This window comes from Prunus mume, linkage group LG3, assembly GCF_029339155.1.
Source record: "Prunus mume cultivar Tortuosa linkage group LG3, ASM2933915v1, whole genome shotgun sequence".
NCBI classification, from domain to species: domain Eukaryota; kingdom Viridiplantae; phylum Streptophyta; class Magnoliopsida; order Rosales; family Rosaceae; genus Prunus; species Prunus mume.
Window position 1 is genome coordinate 6,870,679 of NC_142700.1, and position 21,755 is coordinate 6,892,433.

Below are 21,755 nucleotides of genomic sequence, written 5' to 3' on the forward strand. Positions count from 1 at the left end.
TTCCTGACGAGCCTGATGATCTGCACCTATTTCACCTGCACATATATCTACAAGGAAATAAACCCAAATTAATAGGTTTATATTACCCCTCTGCCCATTGTCCACTCTAAGACTTGGAAATCATCAGAGGGGTAGTGCAATAAAATCAAATTAAATTCCCGATCGAAACTCTTCCTCCCCATAAAAGAATTCTCCAATCCAAACATCTGAACAACACATTTTTCACTGCAGGTTTCATATTTAAACAATGAACCAGACTGAAATGTGAATAAGTACTCATGAATCAACAAGCTAAGAGTTACTGTATAACTAGTATGGTATAGGGTTTGTTTTGGTGAATGAAAATTGTGAGAGGCGACGCATTCCCAATAAGTCAAGTACACTGATCAAGTCCTATTTAGTCTTATTCAAGCCTCTGCACTTGAAGTCAAATAGTGAACTCTAACTCAATGTCAACAAAAAGTTTTTTCTTTTTTAAAAGGACGTTTGTATAGCAGCTTTCACACTATAAAGGCGGTAGCCCTCTCCATTAGAAATTAAGTGTGCACCTACTCTAATGGTAGCTTTCACACAGTCCCTCATGGGTAGCCCTCTCCATGTTTACTAAATGGTGTACTAGCTTCACAATATAGGAAGCCGTTAATGTGTTAGCTTTCACTCTATTAGGGTGGTAGTCATCTCTGTTAGAAGTGAAGCATATACACCTACCTACCTCAACATTAGCTTTCACTCAACCCTAATAGGTAGCCCTCTCCTAATTTATTGTGTACACCTATTTTGTATAGGTAGCTTTCACACCATTGGGTGGTAGCCCTCTCCATTAGAGATTAAGTGCACACCCACCTCCATGGCAGCTTCACACGTCCCCTACATGCAGCCATCTCTATACATAAACCCTCCTTAAAACGTAACATTGGTGATCAATCGAGAGTCTTTTTACAAGACTTGGAAGGGTTTACTCTATTGGTCAATCTAGAGTCTTTTACAAGACTAAAAAGAACTTTAATGCTAACTAAATCAAAAATACACCCCCTCACACTTTCACAAACCTACACAAGCCTATGACCAAACTAGTTCTAGAATGTAGCTTAGCTCATTGATTCCAAGTTTTTAATGGAATTTTTGTAATCGTCAGAGACCTATCAAATGTTTTTAAGAAATATTTTTTAAAAAAAAAAAACTAAGAAACACATTGAATAAGAACACAACCAATAATAGAAATATCATAACTCAGCCCACCGATGTTTGGACACCCATGGTCTCGAGCTGAGGCCGGGGATGTCGACTCCTTACATGCATACTACTTACCAACCTCAATGTTGAGTATGCGAGCAGCTCCATTGTCGCAGACTCAACAGAGTGGTTTTGGTGTGGGAGGTGGGCACTCCCCAGCTGGGGACGGGGATGGGGATGGGGATGTTGATAAGAAATGGGGCATTGGAATTGATTGTGGTGGGGGTGAGTTCAGGTAGGTTGGCCCTGCCCAACGTTCACCCCCGAGTGATGAAATGGAAAGCGTACCTGGACGAGGACACCCTCCACCGCAGCTCAACTTCTTGTAGCCCACTGGAACTTGATGATGACCCCGCATGCTTGCTTTTCTTAATTGAGATGGTGAATTGTTGTAGAGTGATTGTGAGTATGGTGATCAAGTTTGGTTTGTATTTATAGTTTACCAGTTGAGAGTTGCAGAGTTGTGTCCGCATGGATAATGAAGAAATAGAAAAATTATTGTCTTGATTATTACCCTTCTGTGTTGTTTATCCTTGGACAAAATATAATGTTATTGCTGCTTGAAATAAGGAAGGAAAGCTAGGCCTTCTTTTTTATTCTATCCTTATCCATAGAAAATAATTAATTTCTTTTTGTTTTTAATTATTTGCATTTAAATGGATTAGTATTGTACGCATTTGTCTCTCTAACATTAAGTAATTGTGTTTTGAAATTTTATCTTTATCTTCTTAGATAAAGGATCATATAGATATATAGATGAACGGTGAAACAAATCCTACTAGAATAATCCTAATCCTAATCCAATTGGGAATTTTTATTTGTTCAAGTATCAATATCAAGGAGGAACAAACGCCTATACTGTTTTTAATGGAGAAAATATATTTTATTTTCGGTGTGTTTTTACTACTTGTAACCTGAAGCGCTTCTGTGGAAGTTAGGAGCGCCTACTGTTTTAATCGGGGATAGGGTTTAGGCTGCAGGATGTTCCGGCATCAGCCTTACACTTTGGGAGCATTACAGAACATGATGTTCATAACCTATTTGGTTTCTTGGAAGCCAAGGCAACAAACAAGGCCTCACTCAATGTGACTGGTAAAAGACCATTTGTACTCAGCAGGTCAGCTTTTGTAAGCTCTGGTAGGTACACAGCACACTGGACAGGAGACAAGTGCAAAATGGGAGGATTTGGCTTACTCAATTCCAGCCACTTTGAACTTTGGACTCTTCAGAGTTCCGATGATTGGAGCTGATATATGTGGATTCTTAGGAGATACAAACGAAGAACTCTGCCGGCAGTGGATTCAGAAAACTGATAAGCAAGCCTTTAATTTGAACACTTCCACAAGAACTAGGCCACATTATGTCATCTTCTTTTACACTTGCATTGTCCTCTGGGAAGTCAAATTATGAGACTAACTTTAGTTATGTCTATATGTAGGTAGGGGCCTTTTACCCCTTCTCAACAGATCACTCGGATAAGAATTCAATCCGGCAAGAGCTCTACCTTTGGGATTCAGTGGCTGCATCAAAGCAACACCGGAAAAGACTCTCATGTCTCAGCCGAGAGTTTCACTGCAGCCAACATGTCCATCATCATCTCCAGTCTCAGAAAACAAACTTTTACTTCCTAACTAACAGTTGCTATAAACTGCACAGGGCATGTTTGCTGAATTAAATTCTAATCCAATCTCAACATTTCAATCCATTAAAACTTTCTATACACGCACTGCATATCATTTTTGGCAAACTGAGATAGTTTACAATTCAATTTGAATATCCAATATTCATTTGACCATTGCCTCAAAGATACCTTTCAATTTGAACAGCCAAGATTAAGTTATATCTTACAGAAATCTTTCCTTCAACACTTGTGATTTACCTACATAATCAATAACAACTGTCTCTGGACAATTGTCGAGGTCTGGAATTCATATTAGCCTTTTGAAGTCCCACCAAATTCTTCTAAGAGACGCTCAATGGTCTTTCTGGATGTGACCTTGTCAATCTCAAATGCTTGCATCTCCTCCCCGAGACCTGTGCGAGCACCATAGGTAAGTTTAATATCATCCTGAAATGATAATACAATTTAACCCTTTCTTTTTTGTTATCCTGGATTATATGTAGCAATTACAAATGATAAACAGGAAACTTACTAGTAAGGAACAACAAAGGAACAAAAAAAGCAACTGGAGTTTGTATTTTCTCATAATCGATTTCCCCTTCACCAATACAGCCAATAAAACTCTATGGGATGCTTTTCAAATGTATTAATTCCAAGTAGGAATTTAATTCCTAATTTTTCTGACCTCAAAAACTGATGTGCATGGCCTGTATTATTTTGAAGTGATTCTTACCTGGCTGATGGATCGCTTTGAGAGGCAGTTGGGAAGCACTCGCATTGAAGAAAAACAGCAGATTCTTCATGAGCTCCACAGATTCAGCAGACACCAGGATCTCTCTCTAAATTACACCAAAGATATGGAGAAAGTCACTCTACCATAAAATAGTAAAAAGCCACAGTACCCTTATTCTACCAAAAAAGACGAGATCGTAACTGCATCAGAATATGTATGGGTATATGAGCAGGGAAGCTGGATTACTTATTGAATTGAGACCATACTGAACTAGTATTCCCAATTTCATGAGCAAACAAATGGCAAAAGGCCCTTTAGATCAGCTCATAGCAGTCAAAAGTTGAAGTACAAAATATTACAATCACACAGAACACAGAAGTTTGAGTCATTCGAACTTAGGACTTTCATAGGCAAGGCAGATGGGGAAACTTCACTAAATGAAGAAGGTTACGATATTCTCTAAAACCTTATTGCATACTCTTCTACTAACACGAGGACTTTCATGTTGGGTGTCCGCCCCCTCTTTTTAAAACACCCCATTGCATACCCTTCTACTACTACATGAGGATCAAGAGGATTGCAGGCATAAGTTCAACCACAAAGAGTAGAATCTATGACACCAAACATGAAATAAACCGTCATTACAGAAACATAACCACAGTAGCTACTTGTCCTTCATCAGAACTTTTTTTGGGTTTAAGCCACAGTAAACCCTATTCCAACTTTTTCCTCGATAACATAAGGTATCCAGATCATTAGCTCCCTAAAACAAGTGTTAATAAAAAGAGAAACTGTCAAATATAAGCATGTATCTAACCTTGAAGTTCTTCTTCGAATCATAATAACCAGAAACAATCATGAGAAGCCGAATTTTCTCCATATCTGAAATTTAAATATAAAAAAAGCCAAAAAGACAAAAAGAACTAAATATGTATATAGTTTAAACAGGTGGTATGATCCATCAATGTCATGTGGTAATTGGGAAAACACGATTAGAAGACGTGTGAGTGAGTGAAAATTAAGGCTACTGGAAATATAATTTCTTCAACATTACAGTATGATACTGCCTTTATGAGCCGCATAAAAAAAGAATACTATCATGAATTAGTAAACAAACTGACTAGGAATTAATAGTAAAGATTCAAGACTTCTGTTCCTTGCAACATGAAAGATCTTTATTCTTCAACTATTTCACGAGAATATATGAGGAATGGGTTTGTTTTTCAAGGAAAAAGGAGAAACACTCATACAGAAGTTGACAGATGTACTTGTGGCAAGATAACTAAGACTAAATCAAAAGTAGGGCAAGTAACTTAGAGGTTGTACAAGCCAGTTTTCGAGCGAGTGAATCTTTATCCAAGATTAGTAGCCATGATGACAATGAAAGAAAAATATATACTTACGTTGGAAATATTTAATTTCACGCACTGAGGTGTCCTCATGATCAAGAAGTTGGGCAATTGGCACTCCAATAGAACTCATCCCGATTTGTGATGCCATCATTCTAGAACCAGCACTGTCTGGCTTACCTGTTTCAACAATTTCTATGTTATTGGAAGGTTATTCCATTATGTTTAAGGGCCAAAAAAATTCCCTAGACAAGGCTAAAAATAGAGAGGAGCTAATGGTCAATGGTCAGGGAGGAAACTTTCAGCGAAATATCGTGTTATTAATTTATTTTTGCCTCAGTTATTCAACTCTTTCTTGATTGCGTCCAACTGGATCTGCCTTGTACTCAGAGCACATGGAGTGAGCATTTGAAATGCACCCAGTCCAATACATATTTATAGAGGGACCTGATTCCCTCAAACATGACTTGCTGATTATTTACTATTTTGAGCAGATTTTGATAGAAACCCCTTATTTAGACTCTTGTATTGATTATTTTGGCCCTACTTTCTCTTTTGATGGGAAGTTTTGGTCAGACTTATCTGCACTAACGTGCTTTACTTAAAAAGTATCCATATATCTATAACTGGAATGTGAGGACTAAAACAAATGAAGCATGCAAAAAATGAACTTTTAGATATCTTGCTTAGCTGATCACAGTGAACATAAATAGGTTCATACTTTTTACTTGTAATGCAAGTCCAGGCCTTACATCAGTATAAAGTCAAGTGCTCTCTTCATGATATAGCTAAATTAAGCCAAATATTTAAAAAGTAAATATATATATATATATATATAAAAATTTAACTAGACTGAGAATGGTCTAAACATGTCTGCAAAAGATAAGTAAAATGTGATGGCCATTTGTATGAACTGAAGTCAGCTCTGTTGAGAGTGTTTGTCCCACATTGAAATGTTAAGGGACCTAGCCTGGGTTTATAAGGAGTTGGGCTACTCCCCTCATTGCCAATTGGTTTTGGGGTGGAACCTCAACTTCCTTCATGGTATCAGAGCAAGGCTTCACGTGTTGGGCCCAACGGCCACACGTACTCCCACGTCACCCAATATGTGTTGTCCACGTGTTAGGCTTGAAAGTTCGCCACACGTGCGGGGGCGTGTTGAGAGTGTTTGTCCCACATTGAAATGTTAAGGGACCTAGCCTGGGTTTATAAGGAGTTGGGCTACTCCCCTCATTGCCAATTGGTTTTGGGGTGGAACCTCAACTTCCTTCATCATCTAAGAATTTTCCCTAATAGTGTCTTATCAATCATTTCTATTGAGTTTTATGCCATCCAGTTCAGTCGGCCATATCAATTTATTGAAAGTTGAATCTTCAGACAGTTAACAACAAAATCCTATTGCAGAACATGCCAATAATTTAGTTGCACTATTATATAAGCGGACTAAGGTTCAAGTCCATACCCACTCTTGTCCACTTTTTGAAATCCTTGCGCAATATATCAGCTACCTTGAGATCAGACACATCATACATTTTGTATCTCACTGAAAATCAAAAATTATATTTAGAGGAAGACGCTTTGAGGAAATAAATAAATAAAAAAGATATATAGGCATGTAATGGACAAAATACATACGTAACTGGTAAAGACCATTGCATCCAAAGCGACCAGCACCATGGATTAACAGTGTAGCCATGTAGTTATCTTTGAGCGAACACTGAGGACTACACAAGTTCGCGGAATCTAAGAGGATAGCAGCTAACTGCAAGAAAATAGGAATTCAAGAGAGTGAAAAAAAACTTAATAAGGCATGGAGGGTAAAGTAAAGTCCATGGCAATCCACCCTATCAACTATCAATCGCTCCCCACTCCAACCCCCCAGGGGGGGTCAAATGGCTGGGCTACACTATAGGGGGTAAGGATTTGACTACCTATCTTACATTAGGAGCCATCATGGCAACCCAAGAATAGAAAATATGACGTAATTCAATCTGATCAAAGGAACAACCAAAGGAAAAAATGAAAGAAAATAAAAAGGATAAGGAATAAAAGAAAACCACAAGGCCAACGAAAATTTTCTCCTAGAAATTAATTAACAATCGACCAAAATGGGCACACAATAAAAAACATGGGAAGGGCTTATATAATTGCTGCACAAGTACATGCCCTATATGGTGGAGGAGGAACAGGGAGAGAGCAGATGCTCGAATGTACACCAATAAAAAGGTCTTTCAATCTTGAAATAAGCTGTTCACATGTTATAGCCTGCAAAGAGAAAAAGGAAGGTACCAAAAGTCTACTGAATCCTTGTCCAGCCAAAATCTCAGGTGAAATCAGTGCAAACTTTTCAGCAACAAGTGTACAGCATGAGCTATCCTGTTTCTTAAAACACGATAATCAGCATATTTATTCATGTTAAGAACAATAGAGACAAGTACGCTGGTAAGATTATAATACATAGTTTTCAATCCTTCATGATAAATAAATAGGACATAGATAATCAAGGATAACAAGATGGTTTGTTTTGTTTCTCTCTTTTCTCACTTCTATAAAATCTTGTTGCTTACAGGAAAACAAGGATAGATAATGAAAAGGATGTATATAAACACCAAAAGTGTATTTTAACGTCTAAATGCTAAAGTCATACCTCTGCTATAGTAACGGTCTTAACCCAGGGATATACAGATTCGCCCTGCAAAAAGAAAAGAAAAGAAATCTTATAATAGGCATTTTTTCAGTATTGAAAGTGTCAGGAGGTAGGAAGATAAGCTTAAAAGTAGTCCGCATTGAGTTCAGCAAAACACCTCTTTGCAATTGAAAATTTCAACTACTGCCTGTTTCATTGCCTGTTTAGGAAGACAAAAGTATTAGTCATTTCCCATGGTTAAAAATTCAAGTATACCCCAAATTAAATATACCTCTTGCTTGGCTGGGAGCTTGTTCCCATTTAATAGAACTACTTTAAGACTCCCAAATAGATCATAATAGGACAGATCAATCTGCTCAAAATTTCATAGTGGGGGATAAACATATCAGTTGAACAGGCATGTCGTAATTGAAAACTTATATTTTGGGCCCCAACTAGTCACAGGTAAAAGGCATGAAACTTAGAGAAGGAAAAAAATCAACATAAGTGAATCCCCATGATTCACATATGAACATACCTCATCTACAAAAATTAAGGACGACTGATCAATTTGACAAGAATCTAGTAACCATTTGAGTTCAGCTTGAGAACGTATGTCCAACCTCTTCATGTTGATGACAGGCACCGTGCAAATCTGGTCATCTTTACGTGCTTCACTCAGGTAGAAGGCATAAGTGATTGTTGAAGCAATAGATCCAACATCTAGAAATCACCAAAGAGTGATAAAAATGTGTACTCTGACATCAGTTCACAAGTTGGCTGACAGATCGAAAAAATCATAATGATCTTCAGAAATACATTTTATCGGCATTTCCATACAGTTTTTCCTTACTTTTCTTTTTAATTTGTGTTAATAGAATGCATAGCTGACCACAGATGTTGCATGGACTTTGGACTACGGAGATCCTTAGAATTCCAATGTGGTCAAGAAGTCTCAGTAGAAATAAAAGAAATGGACGTAGATAGTATTAGTCATTAGACTAGATAACAATTTAATTGTTTTCCAACGAATTTCAGGGCACAGCACATTAAGTTTGTCTTCTCATGGATTGGATTTTGAAAGTCATATTGTACTGTGGTCTTCTATATATATATATATATATATATATATATATATATGATACAGAAATTTAAAAAGGAGAAGTAAAGATAACTTGAAAAGGAGGATTCAAGATAGGCATTACCAGGGACATCTTGAGCCATTACAACATGTAAGAATCTTCCTGGGACACCAGCATTAACTTCATCCTTTGTGGCTTTGAGAAATGAATTAAGCTTGTTAATGCTTGGACACGATGCAACAATTTCAAATTCTGGTGAGTCCCCATTATAGAATGATGCTGCAGACTGAGGAAGTGAAACTGTAGACAGGTTTTCTTTCCTTCTATTCACCCTAAATGATTTTGCACTTGTGGGACTTGTTAGGCCATTTACAGTAGGGGGCTTCTCATTTGCTTCAATGAGCTCATTTGGGTCAAAGCTAAAAAGTGACTGAACATCCGTGAATGCAAATGAAGCTGTTTTGTCAATTTTTGACCGTTCAAAGGGCTGAAGAAATGGGTTGTTACCAATATCTGTCAATGAATCATGTGCATTTCTTGTGTGAGTGTTACCAATATCTGACATGGTGCGAGAAATGTTCCGGCTGCCAAGGCTTGCTTGGAGATCAAATGGAAGACTAGGCGTCCCATCTTCCGCTCTCAACAGACCATCGAAAAATGGGTTCTTTCTTGCACGACTGTATGGTTCTTGTACCTGCATAACATTCAAGGCACATTTCAGCACAAATTCAACAATGAAATGAAAAGGGTAAGGACCAAGTGAGCTTCAGAGTGACCTGGTTCGGTTGCCCAACTGCTCTGGGGCTGGGACTCCCGGACCTCATGGTGACGATGAAGAAGAAAAGCAATAGAAGAGATTGCAAAGCCAATACTATGGGAATTTTGAAGGCATGAGAGGACGGCAGAGTCCATAACTAAAACAACAACACAAGACGCCATAGGGAGCTTTGTGAAATCCGCCATAATCTTAGCAGAGCCCAAGAGCTTAGGAAACAAAGTATTAGAATCGGACAAAGTTTCAAACTTTTCACCTCCCATTCCACTTTCGTCTTAACTTTGACTGCGTGTCAGTTGGGCAAATCAACAGATAAAAATAGACCAATATAAAGTCCTTAGCTTTGGAAACTGTCGTCGTTTCTTTTGTTTTCTCTGTATCAAACTTTTCCAGAGTTGCCAATCAAATCTCAGCCCACCTAGCTGCCGCGTCTATCAACCCATCGCGCGCGAACCCAAATTTTTCTGTCTAAGCTTGGGTCTCATCACCCTTGAGCCTCAGGTCTCCTGCCTCCTTGACCATCATCGTCGAGAGGACCGGTGACAAGTACCAGGTCCAGGTGGCCGAAAGCAGGGACCTTTAAGTCGCCAATCTCAAAAGGTTATTCATTTTTTATGTCTTTTGAATTTTCTAATCTGGGTTTGTCTTATTACTTTGTTTATTTATATATTTATTTTTGTCACCTAGCGTGTGGATGTTTATGCTGTTTGGTTGGTAGGAAACTGTAAGAAATTGAGGAAAAATAAAGTTTTTCATATTGGGTTTTCATAGCAGTGCAAAATTTTATACCATAAGGTCTTCTTGGACACATTATCGTAGTTTAGGATGATGCTGCTCAAATTGAAAGCCAAGCGGCGACATTTACACTGGCGTTAACTCTTTCTAGGAATTTGATAAAAACAAACAATAATTCTTCCCGGGAATCAGTTTCTGTCAAAACGAACAAGGCTCTTAACTCTTTTTCGTGATAGGTGTTATAAATTGTTTTTCAAGTTTTTCAGGTGCCATGGACATCACTCTGCCTCTTAGTAAATTAGCTCTGCATTCGGTTAATCACGACGACAAGTAAGTTCATATTGTCAATTTTATTTATTTCACTATTTTTTGTTGTTTTAGTTACTAGTGGAATAGTTGGATATGTCTGGCATTCAAGGATTGAATTAGTTCTATGCTTTTCTCTGTTTTTGTTACTAGGGACAAGAAATACGTAGTTCTAGTAGCAACTGGAAGTTTCAATCCTCCTACTTATATGCATTTACGAATGTTGGGTAAGTTGTCGCACGAACTAGCTTTCTTTCTCATTTTGACAGCTAAATTGTGAATTTACATATATGTGAATTCCGCACTCTATTTGAATCTGGTCATGGCCTCACGGGTTTCATTTTATGCATATGACTTTGGGCTACTTTGCTTATTTTTCACTGTAAATTACATATCTATTGTATTTTTTGATCAATTTTGCTGTTGTGCACAGAGCTGGCAAGAGATGCACTGAGTTCAGAAGGCTTTTGTGTCATTGGAGGTTATATGTCACCTGTTAATGATGCGTACTATAAGAGGGTATGTATCCTTTAGTAGCATCTCTGTAGGCATCGGAATAGCAAGAGCTTTCTAAGCACTTGGGTAAAGGTACACAGTATGTACAGGAGATCCTAAGGATGGAAGTTAGTCACTTAGCTCAACTTCTTCCTGGATCCCTTTTAACCAGGGTTGTAGAAGCAATGCGCTTATTCCATTTGTTTTATTGCATAGGTTACTCGGATGAGTTTGTCAATGCAATTCTGAGATTTATCACTTCTTCATGCTTAATGAAGTGCTATAGCTAAATCATATGATCAGATATCACATATCCCTCTATTGCCACACACTGACATGGTCACTTGGCTGGCAATGTAGGGCCTTATATCTGCTGAACATCGTGTACAGTTGTGCCGTCTAGCCTGCCAGAGTTCAGAATTTGTAATGGTTGATCCTTGGGAGGTATATCTCTCCCTCTTTCTCTCCACTGTACAGATTTTGTAGAATCTTAGATGATGCTTCTGTTGTGCTACTCTGTCTTATTTATTTACTGCCACTAGGGTTCTGCGTACTTATATATAGAATTTATAAACCAATTTTACAGGCAAGACAGAGTAGCTTCCAGCGCACTTTAACTATTCTGTCTAGAGTCAAGGGTTCCTTGTCTGAGGCTGGGCTGCTACCCAGTGGTAAGATTTGCAAAACTTTTATCCCTCACTTTCCTTTGAGGAGCTGCACAATTATGATATATCCTCACACAAGTTGCTCTTTATATGTATGCATATAGATGGATATAACTGCAAAGAACACATGCACATATTCTTGCCCAAAACTGTGTGACTATAACATTACAGGAAGATTGTCAGGAATTCTTTGTCATATTGCTGCTTGAAACCCTGTTTTTGGATTCCGTTATCAGCTCTGGACACTCGTTCTCAAGTAGTCTTAACATATGGTAGCTTAAGGCTCTTATTCCATCGATCTGCTTTCTATAAAATAAAATGAAAATAAAGGCAGCTTATTCCATAGATAAGCTGCAGCACTTAAGGACTGTGCTTAATCAATTTGATGCATGATGTCTGAAACTGGTTCACAGTTCTACTTTATCATTGTTAATTTGGAGGCAATATGATTGACTTCTGTCCTCTTGATAGAATCCCTTAAGTGCATGCTTGTGTGTGGCTCTGATCTACTCCACTCTTTTGGCATTCCTGGAATTTGGATTGCTGAGCAGGTATGTCTATAACTCTATATTCTAGTGGTCATGTGTAGTTGACTCTTACAAGATAACCATCTCATTTTTCCTGTATTACTAACTTAGTATAGAGTACAACGACTTGATCTGGAGAATTTTAATTTATTTTAGTTCAGTAACTTAAAAGGTGGCGAATAATTGTTAGGAGAACATTTGGTCATAATGTCCAACAATTACACATGAATGGAAATTAACTGGGCACTCGGTGGATCTTTGTTGTATAATGTAAAGTAACCTAACACTTGCAGTCTGGTAGGGTTTAAACCTTTTGAATTGGTCCGTTTCTGGTTCAAGAAGATGGTAATCTACCATAACATTTGTCCTTCTTGATCAGGTCAGAGGCATATGCAGAGATTATGGGGTGGTTTGCATTCGCAGGGAAGGACAAGATGTTGATAAAATTATCTCAAATGATGAAATTTTGAAAGAGAACAGGGTAATCGCATCTCTTGATCTTTTCAGTGCTTTTTGACTCTTACATTGTAATAGTCAAACTCTCATTCAGTAGTTGTAAAACACTAGATTTTCGTAGTTACACCTAGATTAAATAACCATTACCCAAAGTGATATTTCTCTCATGCATTTTTCTTTTCTACACCTATGTATGTATAGTCTGAATATAGATTATGCAAATTGGGATTGTATTGTACAAGGGTAGAAATTGGTCTGAATTGAAAAATCGAAAGTTTCATAATGGTTTGAAATAGTGTAAAACCTTTTGTCGCTTAAATAGTTTTGATTTGAAGCTTCTTTACAGCCCATTTATTGTTAATTCTTCTCCTTTATTACAGGGTAACATAAGAATCGTGGATGAACTTGTACCGAACCAAATAAGTTCAACGAGAATAAGGTAAAGACAATATGATTCATTGACAAACATGCTAAGGAGAATGTGGAACTGATAACTTACAATGTATTTCAGGGATTGCATTTCAAGAGGATTGTCAGTAAAATATCTGACTGCAGATGAAGTAATTGATTACATTAGAGAACATCAGCTGTACTTGAACTCAAATGACATGCGATGACGATGATCATCAACAGAAAGATCTTCCTCGTTTTCTTTCATCTCAAAGACTTCAAAATAAGTTGATCATCATTCATCCTAAGCTCATTAAGAAAATAATCTCAAAACCATTTTTTAGCAAATGCATAATTTGGTATATGTAATAGATCAAAGAAACTAACTTAGTTTATACTCAAATACATAATAGAATCCATAGATACAGATACAGATCTTCTCTAACATGTGCTAAGGCTGTAGATGGCCTTTTCTTTGCTAAGGTTGCCGAGCCATCAGCGGTAATTGAAGGGCTTAAAAAGGTAGAATTCAAAGATGTGGTGTTGAATGTTGAAGATGCGATAACACAATTTGGATGTGTATGGCTCATGAGCATGTGAATCTGACAACTGAAGCTGATAGTTGAAGTCAAAGCTTCACATGGGCTTTTTTGTCTTACCATTTTGTACACTCTGAAATTTACTCCGACAGAGACCAATAGGGTTGGCTCAACCTTTGGCTCAATTTTCTTAGGGTAGTGCTTAGGCTATAATATGAGTAGAAATTATGTGTGCAGGATGTTCGTCTTTTTTTAAAAGACAAATTGTATTTGATATTGCTGATGTGTATCGATAAGACATCAACATATTTTATTCTTGACATGTTATCTACAATGATACAGACACCTTATGATATCGAATCGACAATACATTCTTCTCGTTACGAAAGAATGTATGATTTCTCATTAATCAATAGTGATGGGCATGCATTATCAAAAGGAAGCAAATGAAAAATAGAATAGTGGTCCAATCATGAAAAACTGTTTTACTGCTTCAATAATGTTGTTTAAGAATATAAGATCAGATGTAATATAAAGATAAAGTACCGATAAGTAATAGAAACAAATGATGATGTTCCTGAATTTTGACTTAACCCTAATAATTAGCATAAAAAAAGTTGTCATCTTTTGACCAAACTTGATGCATGCACTAGTGAGCTTCTCACAATCATTTTGTTTTGTGAATAAATTGATCATTTGCCCAAGTCATTTCCATGTCTTCTACTTTATATATATGTCTAAGTCAAGACCAAAGCCTTGTTAAGAATAGTGTTGGTGACTCACCAAAAGAAAAGAATGATGTTGATCAAAGCATTGGTGTAGCATAGAGCAAGACATCCTAATTAAAATTCATGTAGACAACAAAATGAAGCAATGGCATCATTGTAATATGGACATAAAGAAGGTTTACTTAGACAGCGTGGGATAATGTGGGATGATTAGACAGCGTGTTGTTGGTGATTCTTTTTCTTTTATTGGTAGTCAAAGCATGCAACCCAAATCAAATTGAAGGGTGAGGCTCCAACTAGTATATTTTTAGAAAATTTTAACATTTCCTCTAAGGGTAATTAAACTCATCTTTCTCATAAAGTTCAAGTAAGAGTCAAACTATTTGTACAATATAGATATATAGGCTTTTTCATCTAAGATTAAATATGGGTTGAATCAAACGTTAATTATAATGTGATTATATGTTATTGACATGTTTTTATAAATGTGATGTAGATATAGAAAGAGCTTCAACTGCGCAACTTCGCAACAGAAGCAGAGACAGTTGAGCAGTCAGTTATACTTATAAGTCGAATATCCTTCACTATCTTACAACGAGAGAGTTCGTTGCAATATGTTATTTTCAATAAAACTAATGTTGTATTAACTTATTAACCAGTTAACGTTTGGCAGTTGTTATATTGCATTATATTTATCAATTACATGGAATAATAAAGCAGAAAGTCTTTAGAAAACAAGCACTGATTGGACCCCATTAGCTGGTCCCCATCTCAAAATTGAGAGATGTTCGAGGAAGAAAAAGGCACACCTTAAAATTGAAGAAAAAGAAGAAGAGGGGTCGATCGTAATGTGAAAAGTAAAGCAATTCCAATTTTCCATAACATCGGCGTAAATGGAGCTTATGTTAGATGGACCGACCACTAAATGGGTCCTACATATGTAAGATTTTAGGTTGCTTTCCTGCCCATATTTGTCCATAGTTGAACTGTGGAAGGAAAATGAATATGCGGGCATTCTATGGGGATTGAGGAACCACAATCATAGTCATGTTAGCTAGCTCGCTACCTACGGTAAGGGTTGATCATCCCATCTTTGACCTAGAAAGGTTGACAAACATTATATGCATGATGCATGCTCCACATAGTAGAGGAAGACAGAAGCATGTTTGTCACGTGTGTTAAGTGTCTATGTTCTTTGAAGATACAATATATATGTTGGACTCTTCTGCAATATCAGCTAAGTAATCCCACCCACATTTGACCTCACACACCAAAAAAATGTTATTAGTTATTTGGGTGATTTTTGTTGGCCACTTTACTAATGGAGGTAGAACCTCATATCTCACTTTTATTAGCGAGGTGATATTAATGTTGAAATGATATTGTAAAATAGACTTTTTTATCAACATATCATGCGATGTATCGGATACAATAATTTTTCCCCAAGAGAAACAGTTGAGGTTTGGTCACGAGCATGGTGTTCTCTGTTTTTCATAGATACAATATCTGTGTTATACATAGCAGCTAGCTAAAAATTAAGCCTAGAATCCAATGGTGGATATTGTTTGCTATTAGGTCGAAGAAAAGGGAAACATCAGTACGGTGGGGGCATGGCAAATTAGCAGATTACAGATAAGTCGATGAGTACTTCGATTGGTGGACTTGGTTGGTAAGTATTCCTCTAAAGCGCACCCGACAAATCTGGCTCAACAAAAAGAAAGGGAAAAAGCATAAGGCATACTAGCAGGGTATGGCCCCCCAAAAGCATAATTCATTCAAAGCTGGTTATATAGCTGTTCACTACCTAGCTTCGAAAAAGGAGGTCTTTTCGTGTACACTGTATCTCGTATACATTTGAGAAATTTTTTGGTCCGCCCCTAGACCACATCAATCATTAGTCCATTCTTAAGTTTCGTTTGAGAGTTATTTTAGATAAATTGATAGTAACTTTTATGGTATCACTTCTCTATATAATCACATTAGTTATTATTAAAATAATTTTATAAAGAAACATGTAGGAGATGCTTTTCTCAAGAAGTGATTCTAACAACGTATTCTTATAATAAAGCGGACTCTTCTTTATCGGGGTCTCATCCTCCCCATAGGGCCTACTCAAGTGAGACTCTAATACAAGAAAGGTTGTTTAACTGAAAAGTAAACGGACGGTTAACGTGATCAACTGTGGAATCGAACAATGAGTCCAAGAACATATCTGTACATAATAGTAATAGAGAGGAACCGGGGACCCTGCATAAATATACTAGGCTATCTATTAAACTGATCAGATGATCTGATGAGTTTGTGACTATCATCACTATCTCTTGAATCTTATACCAAATATGGCAGAGATGTTGATTTGGTGGAAATATAAGGTAGGGCTACCAAAATTCACTAGTAAGGTTTCATTTTTAAAAAATTTAGTCATTATTTTATGATTTACTAATGAGCCGAGTTAGCTGAGTTAGCCGAGTTAGCCTAGCCCAATTTTATATTGGGTTAGACTTGGATTAATTTAGAGTGTTGTTAAATGAACTCTAAAATTAACTGAGTACACTATACTATAAAAGTATATATTGAATTACTGATTTACCCTAATATAAAATGACAAAAAAAGGATATATAGAATTGTGAAACAAATATAATTTTAATAAGTACACCCTACTAACCATATTCAACCCTAATCAAGAGATTGTTTGTCCGATTGTGTTTTTAACGAAAGAGGTGGTTATTGCAAGAACTTGGAATTGCAAAAAAAGTGTCAACAGTTTTAGTAGAAGCATAAATCCATATGAAAAGTCAAAGATTTATAAACACTATTAAAAAAATCAAGCTGAAAATCAACTATAAAATAATGCTACAAGTATTAGGGTTCTATAGGGTGTACTTAGTTAATTTTACATTTTAATTAAAATATTAGGGTGTACTTAGATCATAGGGTGTACTCAGTTAATTTTAGAGTTCGTTTAGCAACACTCTTAATTTATCAAGTCCATATCACTTGAGTTACACTAAAACTCAAGAATGGTAACAAAAAGAAATTACATTTTAACATAGACGAAAAAATGTAAAAGGATTTTCAGAGATTTCGAGAGAAAGTGGTCTTACGAAATAAAATTTGATGCAAGGTATCAACTAGCTTATCGAGAGAAAGTGGCCTTACGAAATAAAAAGTATATATGAGGCACGTCTTGGAAAACACTTAAGTAATTTCCTAGGTTCGCAGGATAATCACATTGGTCAATTATCACGCGATCCGTAAAATAAGGAAAATAAGCGGGAATTTACAATTTTCCACCCAAACCACATTATAAAACGGTGAATTGACACTTTCCTAAGTACTCACACCTTCCCTTGTCAAAATTCTTCTGCAACTCATTTTAAGACGCAACTTAAGTATCGTAGCAATCTTTTCCATCGCCACACCAGTGTTACTCTCATTATTTTTGTATGTTTCTTGTTGCAGAAGTACGATATAACTTTCGTCGGAACAAAATCTCGTTGATTCCTACCCAAAAACCTTGTTCATCATTTTTTTTTTCTGCATCAACAAATTTAAAACATTTTCCCTTTTTTTCTTTTTTAATCAAAGATAAGAGAAAATGATTACTTTATTATTTATTTTTTTGTCAGCAAAAGAGAAAACGAAAAGGTAAGGGGCAAGCAGGTGCAAAATGAAATGGCGCTTGGTGTGGCGATGATGATGGCAATTACATATTTGGATTATAATTTATTTTCTAAATCTCGTTTGTGATTTGGTTTTTAAATCAGAATCCCTCGTCTATTTGAAAAGGAAAGTGCATTAAAAGTACATCTACTGTACATGGCAAGAAATCTCTCCCCTCATAGGCCGAGGGCTCTATATATTCAGAGTCTACGTTTCACTTCAGTCTTCGTGACTCTCTCTCTCTCTCTCTCTCTCTCTCTCTCTCTCTCTCATCAGTTTTTCTTTTCTCTGTAAACACGATGTCCCGTGGAGATGCAAAAGAAGAAGGTTGGCTTGGACGTGAGGTTTGAAGTGAAAGGTGAATTGGGTTATGCCTGGCTCCCTGTATGCCACAAGCGGAAGCTCAATCTGGTTCTAGATTGGCTACTGCGGGTGGCGTACGAGGAGCCAAGCATACCCTCTATCTTTCTCTCTCTCTCTCTTGTTCAATTATTTTACTTGCTGCATCTGCACATATGTATAAGTGTTTGTATGGTTTTCATATTTGAATCATATATTTCCCTCTGCTTGCTTGTTGTATGTGTTTGATATAAAATGAGACGCATTTAGATGTACACAAGTTGTTGAATGTTGATATGGCTCAATGTAAATGCCCTTGGGCAGCAACTCATGTTGAAGTCATTTTGACAGTGCGTGTCATCAAGCTTGGTAAAGTTCTAGTAGTGTTCAAAATGGGGTTTTTTATTTATTTTCCTTTTATCAATGAGTTCAAAATTAATTACGATTAGCAAACAAGGATTCCAAAGCGTGGATTGAAAATGGCACACCCTAGCTTATATGATTATGATTCCATAATCTTGTAGTCGATTCTTTATTTTCAAAATGTTCTACATATTCTCTTGATTTCATTCCTTTTAAATTTCCTTGTTTTTTTAATGAAGATATCTTTCTTTGATACGATATCATCTTTGCTTTTTATATTTTGAAATACAAGATTTTTTTTTGAAAAAGGAAGAAGTTAAATATGATGAAATTGTTCATGATATATAATAATGTGGTATGACATAAACGACCCAAAGTGATTTCATCTTTGGGAGAAACACTCGTGTGAAATTAGAATAACATTATTTTGCTATATCTGGCCAATCATAGCATGCTACGCGTGATAAAGTTTCCACATAGTATTATGTGCGAAGACAACAAAATAGTACTATTCCTAATTTTTTTTTATTTTGTCGAAATACTATCCCCATTTCATACAAGCTTTTCTGCATCTTTGGACTCTCAAAAGCAACTTTTCTGCTGTAAAGTACAAATAACGAAGTGACAGACGAAGCTCACTTTTTTTTCTTTCTTCGGTCTTCTTCTAATCTCACCAAACTTATTTAATATTAGGTATTTTTACGGCATATAGTCCAGTTATATCAGATACACTGTTGGAAATTGAAAGGCCTATGGAGTACATGGTGCTTAATTTTCTCTGCAGGTTGACAGTGACTGCTAAATTTGTTGGCCAATATATCAAAGCTAGAAAGAAAGGACTGAAATGAGATGGGGACTTTTCTTTTTCGTCCACATGCACCACCAGAGCTTTGAGGATCCGATTCCCATTCGCATATGTACCAAATTTCTACTGTGGCTGCTGCTAAAGATCAATTTCCTCTGACCTAAAAAAGAAGGCTTCGAGAGACGTACACTTTATTCCCAGCTACATAGACACTTTTCCTGTGCATGATTTGAATTATATATTCTAGGAGATCATTGAAAGAAATAATATCCCTATTGTTTTTAATTCTTCTTGACCAAGAGTTTTGTTATTGTGAATTATGGGAAATGTGATATGGATATCCGAGCTTTGCCAAGAAATATTCGTGGGGATCGTCTCATACAGTTCTCTTCTCCCATTGAAGTAGTTCTTCTTTCTTTTCAATTCTAGCTAGGGGAATCGTCCCAATTGTGGTACGATCTAAGTATATATGATAATGAGTACGGTTATAGGGTTTGAGGTTATTGTATTCTCGACTTTGAGAAACTATACGTGCAATACAAATCATGATGGAAAATACTTGACTCTTTTAAGTAATAACGTTTCATTTCTCAAGGATAATGATTATTGAACACTTGCATCTCGTCAATAATCATTACCTCGACGAGATGCAAGTGTAATCAAGGATAACGAGTTCTAAATATCACGGCCTTATTGTAGTTACTTTCATAACTATTCAAGTTGGTAGTCTTCAGCGTTATTTCCAACATTTACTATAAAACAGTGGGTGGAGATTACATATAAAAGCATCAAGTTGCTCGAGGCTTTCATAGCTCAGTTGGTTGAAGCACCTCCTTGAGTTTGATCTGAATGAAAGCCTTAAGGAATTAGCCCCGCACTTTACCCCAAAGAAATGAATCAAATTGTTTCATCAGTCTTGCAACATATGGGGAACAAATTGGAATGATGAATAGGGCTAACAAGAAAAGGCCCAAATGGGCCTCATGTTCGACTCTTTACAAGGTCGCTTCTAGCTCCAGACTTGATGTAAGTCTATTTTAGGACCATTGGGCTTTTATTTTTTCGGTGGATTACCAATTACTATTAGTCTTCCATATTTTTTATTTGGGCTAACTTGGGCCACAGCTCAAGCTTTGTTCTTTCTAGTGAAGTTTGATATACATTTTTAAGGTCATGTTTGGTGAGTATGATTGGATTAAATTAGGAGATAGGATTGGATTATATTGGATTAGAAATTATAAGTATTCTTCTTTGGCACTAGTGCTCCGGCTCCCAAGTCCTGTGTCCTAGGTCAAGGAGTTGTAGTAGTGAGATTATGTATTCCATATTTTTTGTAGGATAAGTTATCTTATGAAAATTCACACAACGAGATTATAGTGCAATTATCTTTTATCCTATCCACATTCATCTCTGAGCACCGATCATGGCATTGGATTAAGTCAAACGAATCCTACGGCTTATCCTAATCACCAAAAGAGGCCTAATGCCATTATTTTGTTTGGATTCACTTCACATACCGGGGAGGAGAGTTCTCAAAACCTCAAGTTTTTTCAGTAAATACTCTTAGCTAATAGAACTACAAAACTTCTACCAACAAACGAGTCATCCTTCATTTCATAAAATTATCATATGATGACTCAGCATACTGTCGGTCGGGAATCACATACCATACGTATGCCCCAGTAGTGGCCCTAGTGAAATGGACATCCATCCATGCATGCAGCAGCGATAGGTAGGCAGAGGCCAGAGCTACAGCTTATTCAGTCACAAACAGCATCTCCAAATCTCTCTTCTGCTCTTTTTTTTTTTTTTTTTTTTCTTTCTTGAAAAATAAAAAAATTACAAAAGGCGAATGCTTTGTTTGACATTTTGTCTCTTTCTCAGACGTGTCAATTTGTTAGACGACCCCTCATTATAAAAAAATATATAAATTTAAAGAGCTTGTCACATTTACATTATATTATTAAACCCAACTTAATAAGTTAATTAATTTTAAAATACGTAGCCTTTGCTTAAAGATTATTCCCCTCTATCCAGACTCGCACACCATCAGACATTCGAGACTATTTAAAATCATAAAACCCACACTGAAATTAAGCAGCGTCATTTAACTAACCCGAATGATTAAAGTTGTAATTAGACACATGATTAAGACACCAATCTCTTGTCGGGCGGGAAAAAGATAAAGTTGTCTTAAAACAAATCAATCGTAATTAATTAAAATTAGAGTAATGTCAAAGAATTGAAGAAGTAAAGGGGACAAGGACAACAATGCGTGGTGAATAATGTTCATCACGATGTTTGGTTTTTTTTTTGTTTTTTTC

The 21,755-nt window shown here is 36.5% G+C and overlaps 2 protein-coding genes across 3 annotated transcripts; one reads left to right on the forward strand and one right to left on the reverse strand.

Annotated features, from left to right (window-relative positions):
• Nucleotides 1-2,909: 2,909 nt before the first annotated feature.
• Nucleotides 2,910-9,554, reverse strand: LOC103325328 (uncharacterized). Of its 2 annotated transcripts, none has more exons than XM_008227490.3 (13): nucleotides 9,421-9,554; nucleotides 8,768-9,338; nucleotides 8,101-8,285; nucleotides 7,855-7,935; nucleotides 7,741-7,782; nucleotides 7,584-7,628; nucleotides 7,226-7,312; nucleotides 6,572-6,698; nucleotides 6,399-6,479; nucleotides 4,991-5,116; nucleotides 4,405-4,469; nucleotides 3,588-3,693; nucleotides 2,910-3,267 (listed from the first exon to the last, which is right to left on the reverse strand). In XM_008227490.3, the coding sequence occupies exons 1-13, from the start codon at nucleotides 9,466-9,468 to the stop codon at nucleotides 3,167-3,169; spliced, it is 1,665 nt and encodes a 554-aa protein (XP_008225712.2). In that variant the 5' UTR covers nucleotides 9,469-9,554; the 3' UTR covers nucleotides 2,910-3,166. The 2 variants fall into 2 exon arrangements, with proteins under 2 accessions (XP_008225712.2, XP_088904370.1); XM_089048244.1 differs by having other exon boundaries at nucleotides 7,226-7,318.
• Nucleotides 9,555-9,878: 324 nt separating this feature from the next.
• Nucleotides 9,879-13,852, forward strand: LOC103325330 (nicotinamide/nicotinic acid mononucleotide adenylyltransferase-like). The gene is made up of 10 exons (XM_089048245.1): nucleotides 9,879-10,019; nucleotides 10,421-10,484; nucleotides 10,614-10,687; nucleotides 10,894-10,979; nucleotides 11,316-11,399; nucleotides 11,542-11,626; nucleotides 12,092-12,171; nucleotides 12,527-12,628; nucleotides 12,984-13,042; nucleotides 13,115-13,852. The coding sequence occupies exons 2-10, from the start codon at nucleotides 10,426-10,428 to the stop codon at nucleotides 13,218-13,220; spliced, it is 735 nt and encodes a 244-aa protein (XP_088904371.1). The 5' UTR covers nucleotides 9,879-10,019; nucleotides 10,421-10,425; the 3' UTR covers nucleotides 13,221-13,852.
• The last annotated feature ends 7,903 nt before the right edge of the window (nucleotides 13,853-21,755 follow it).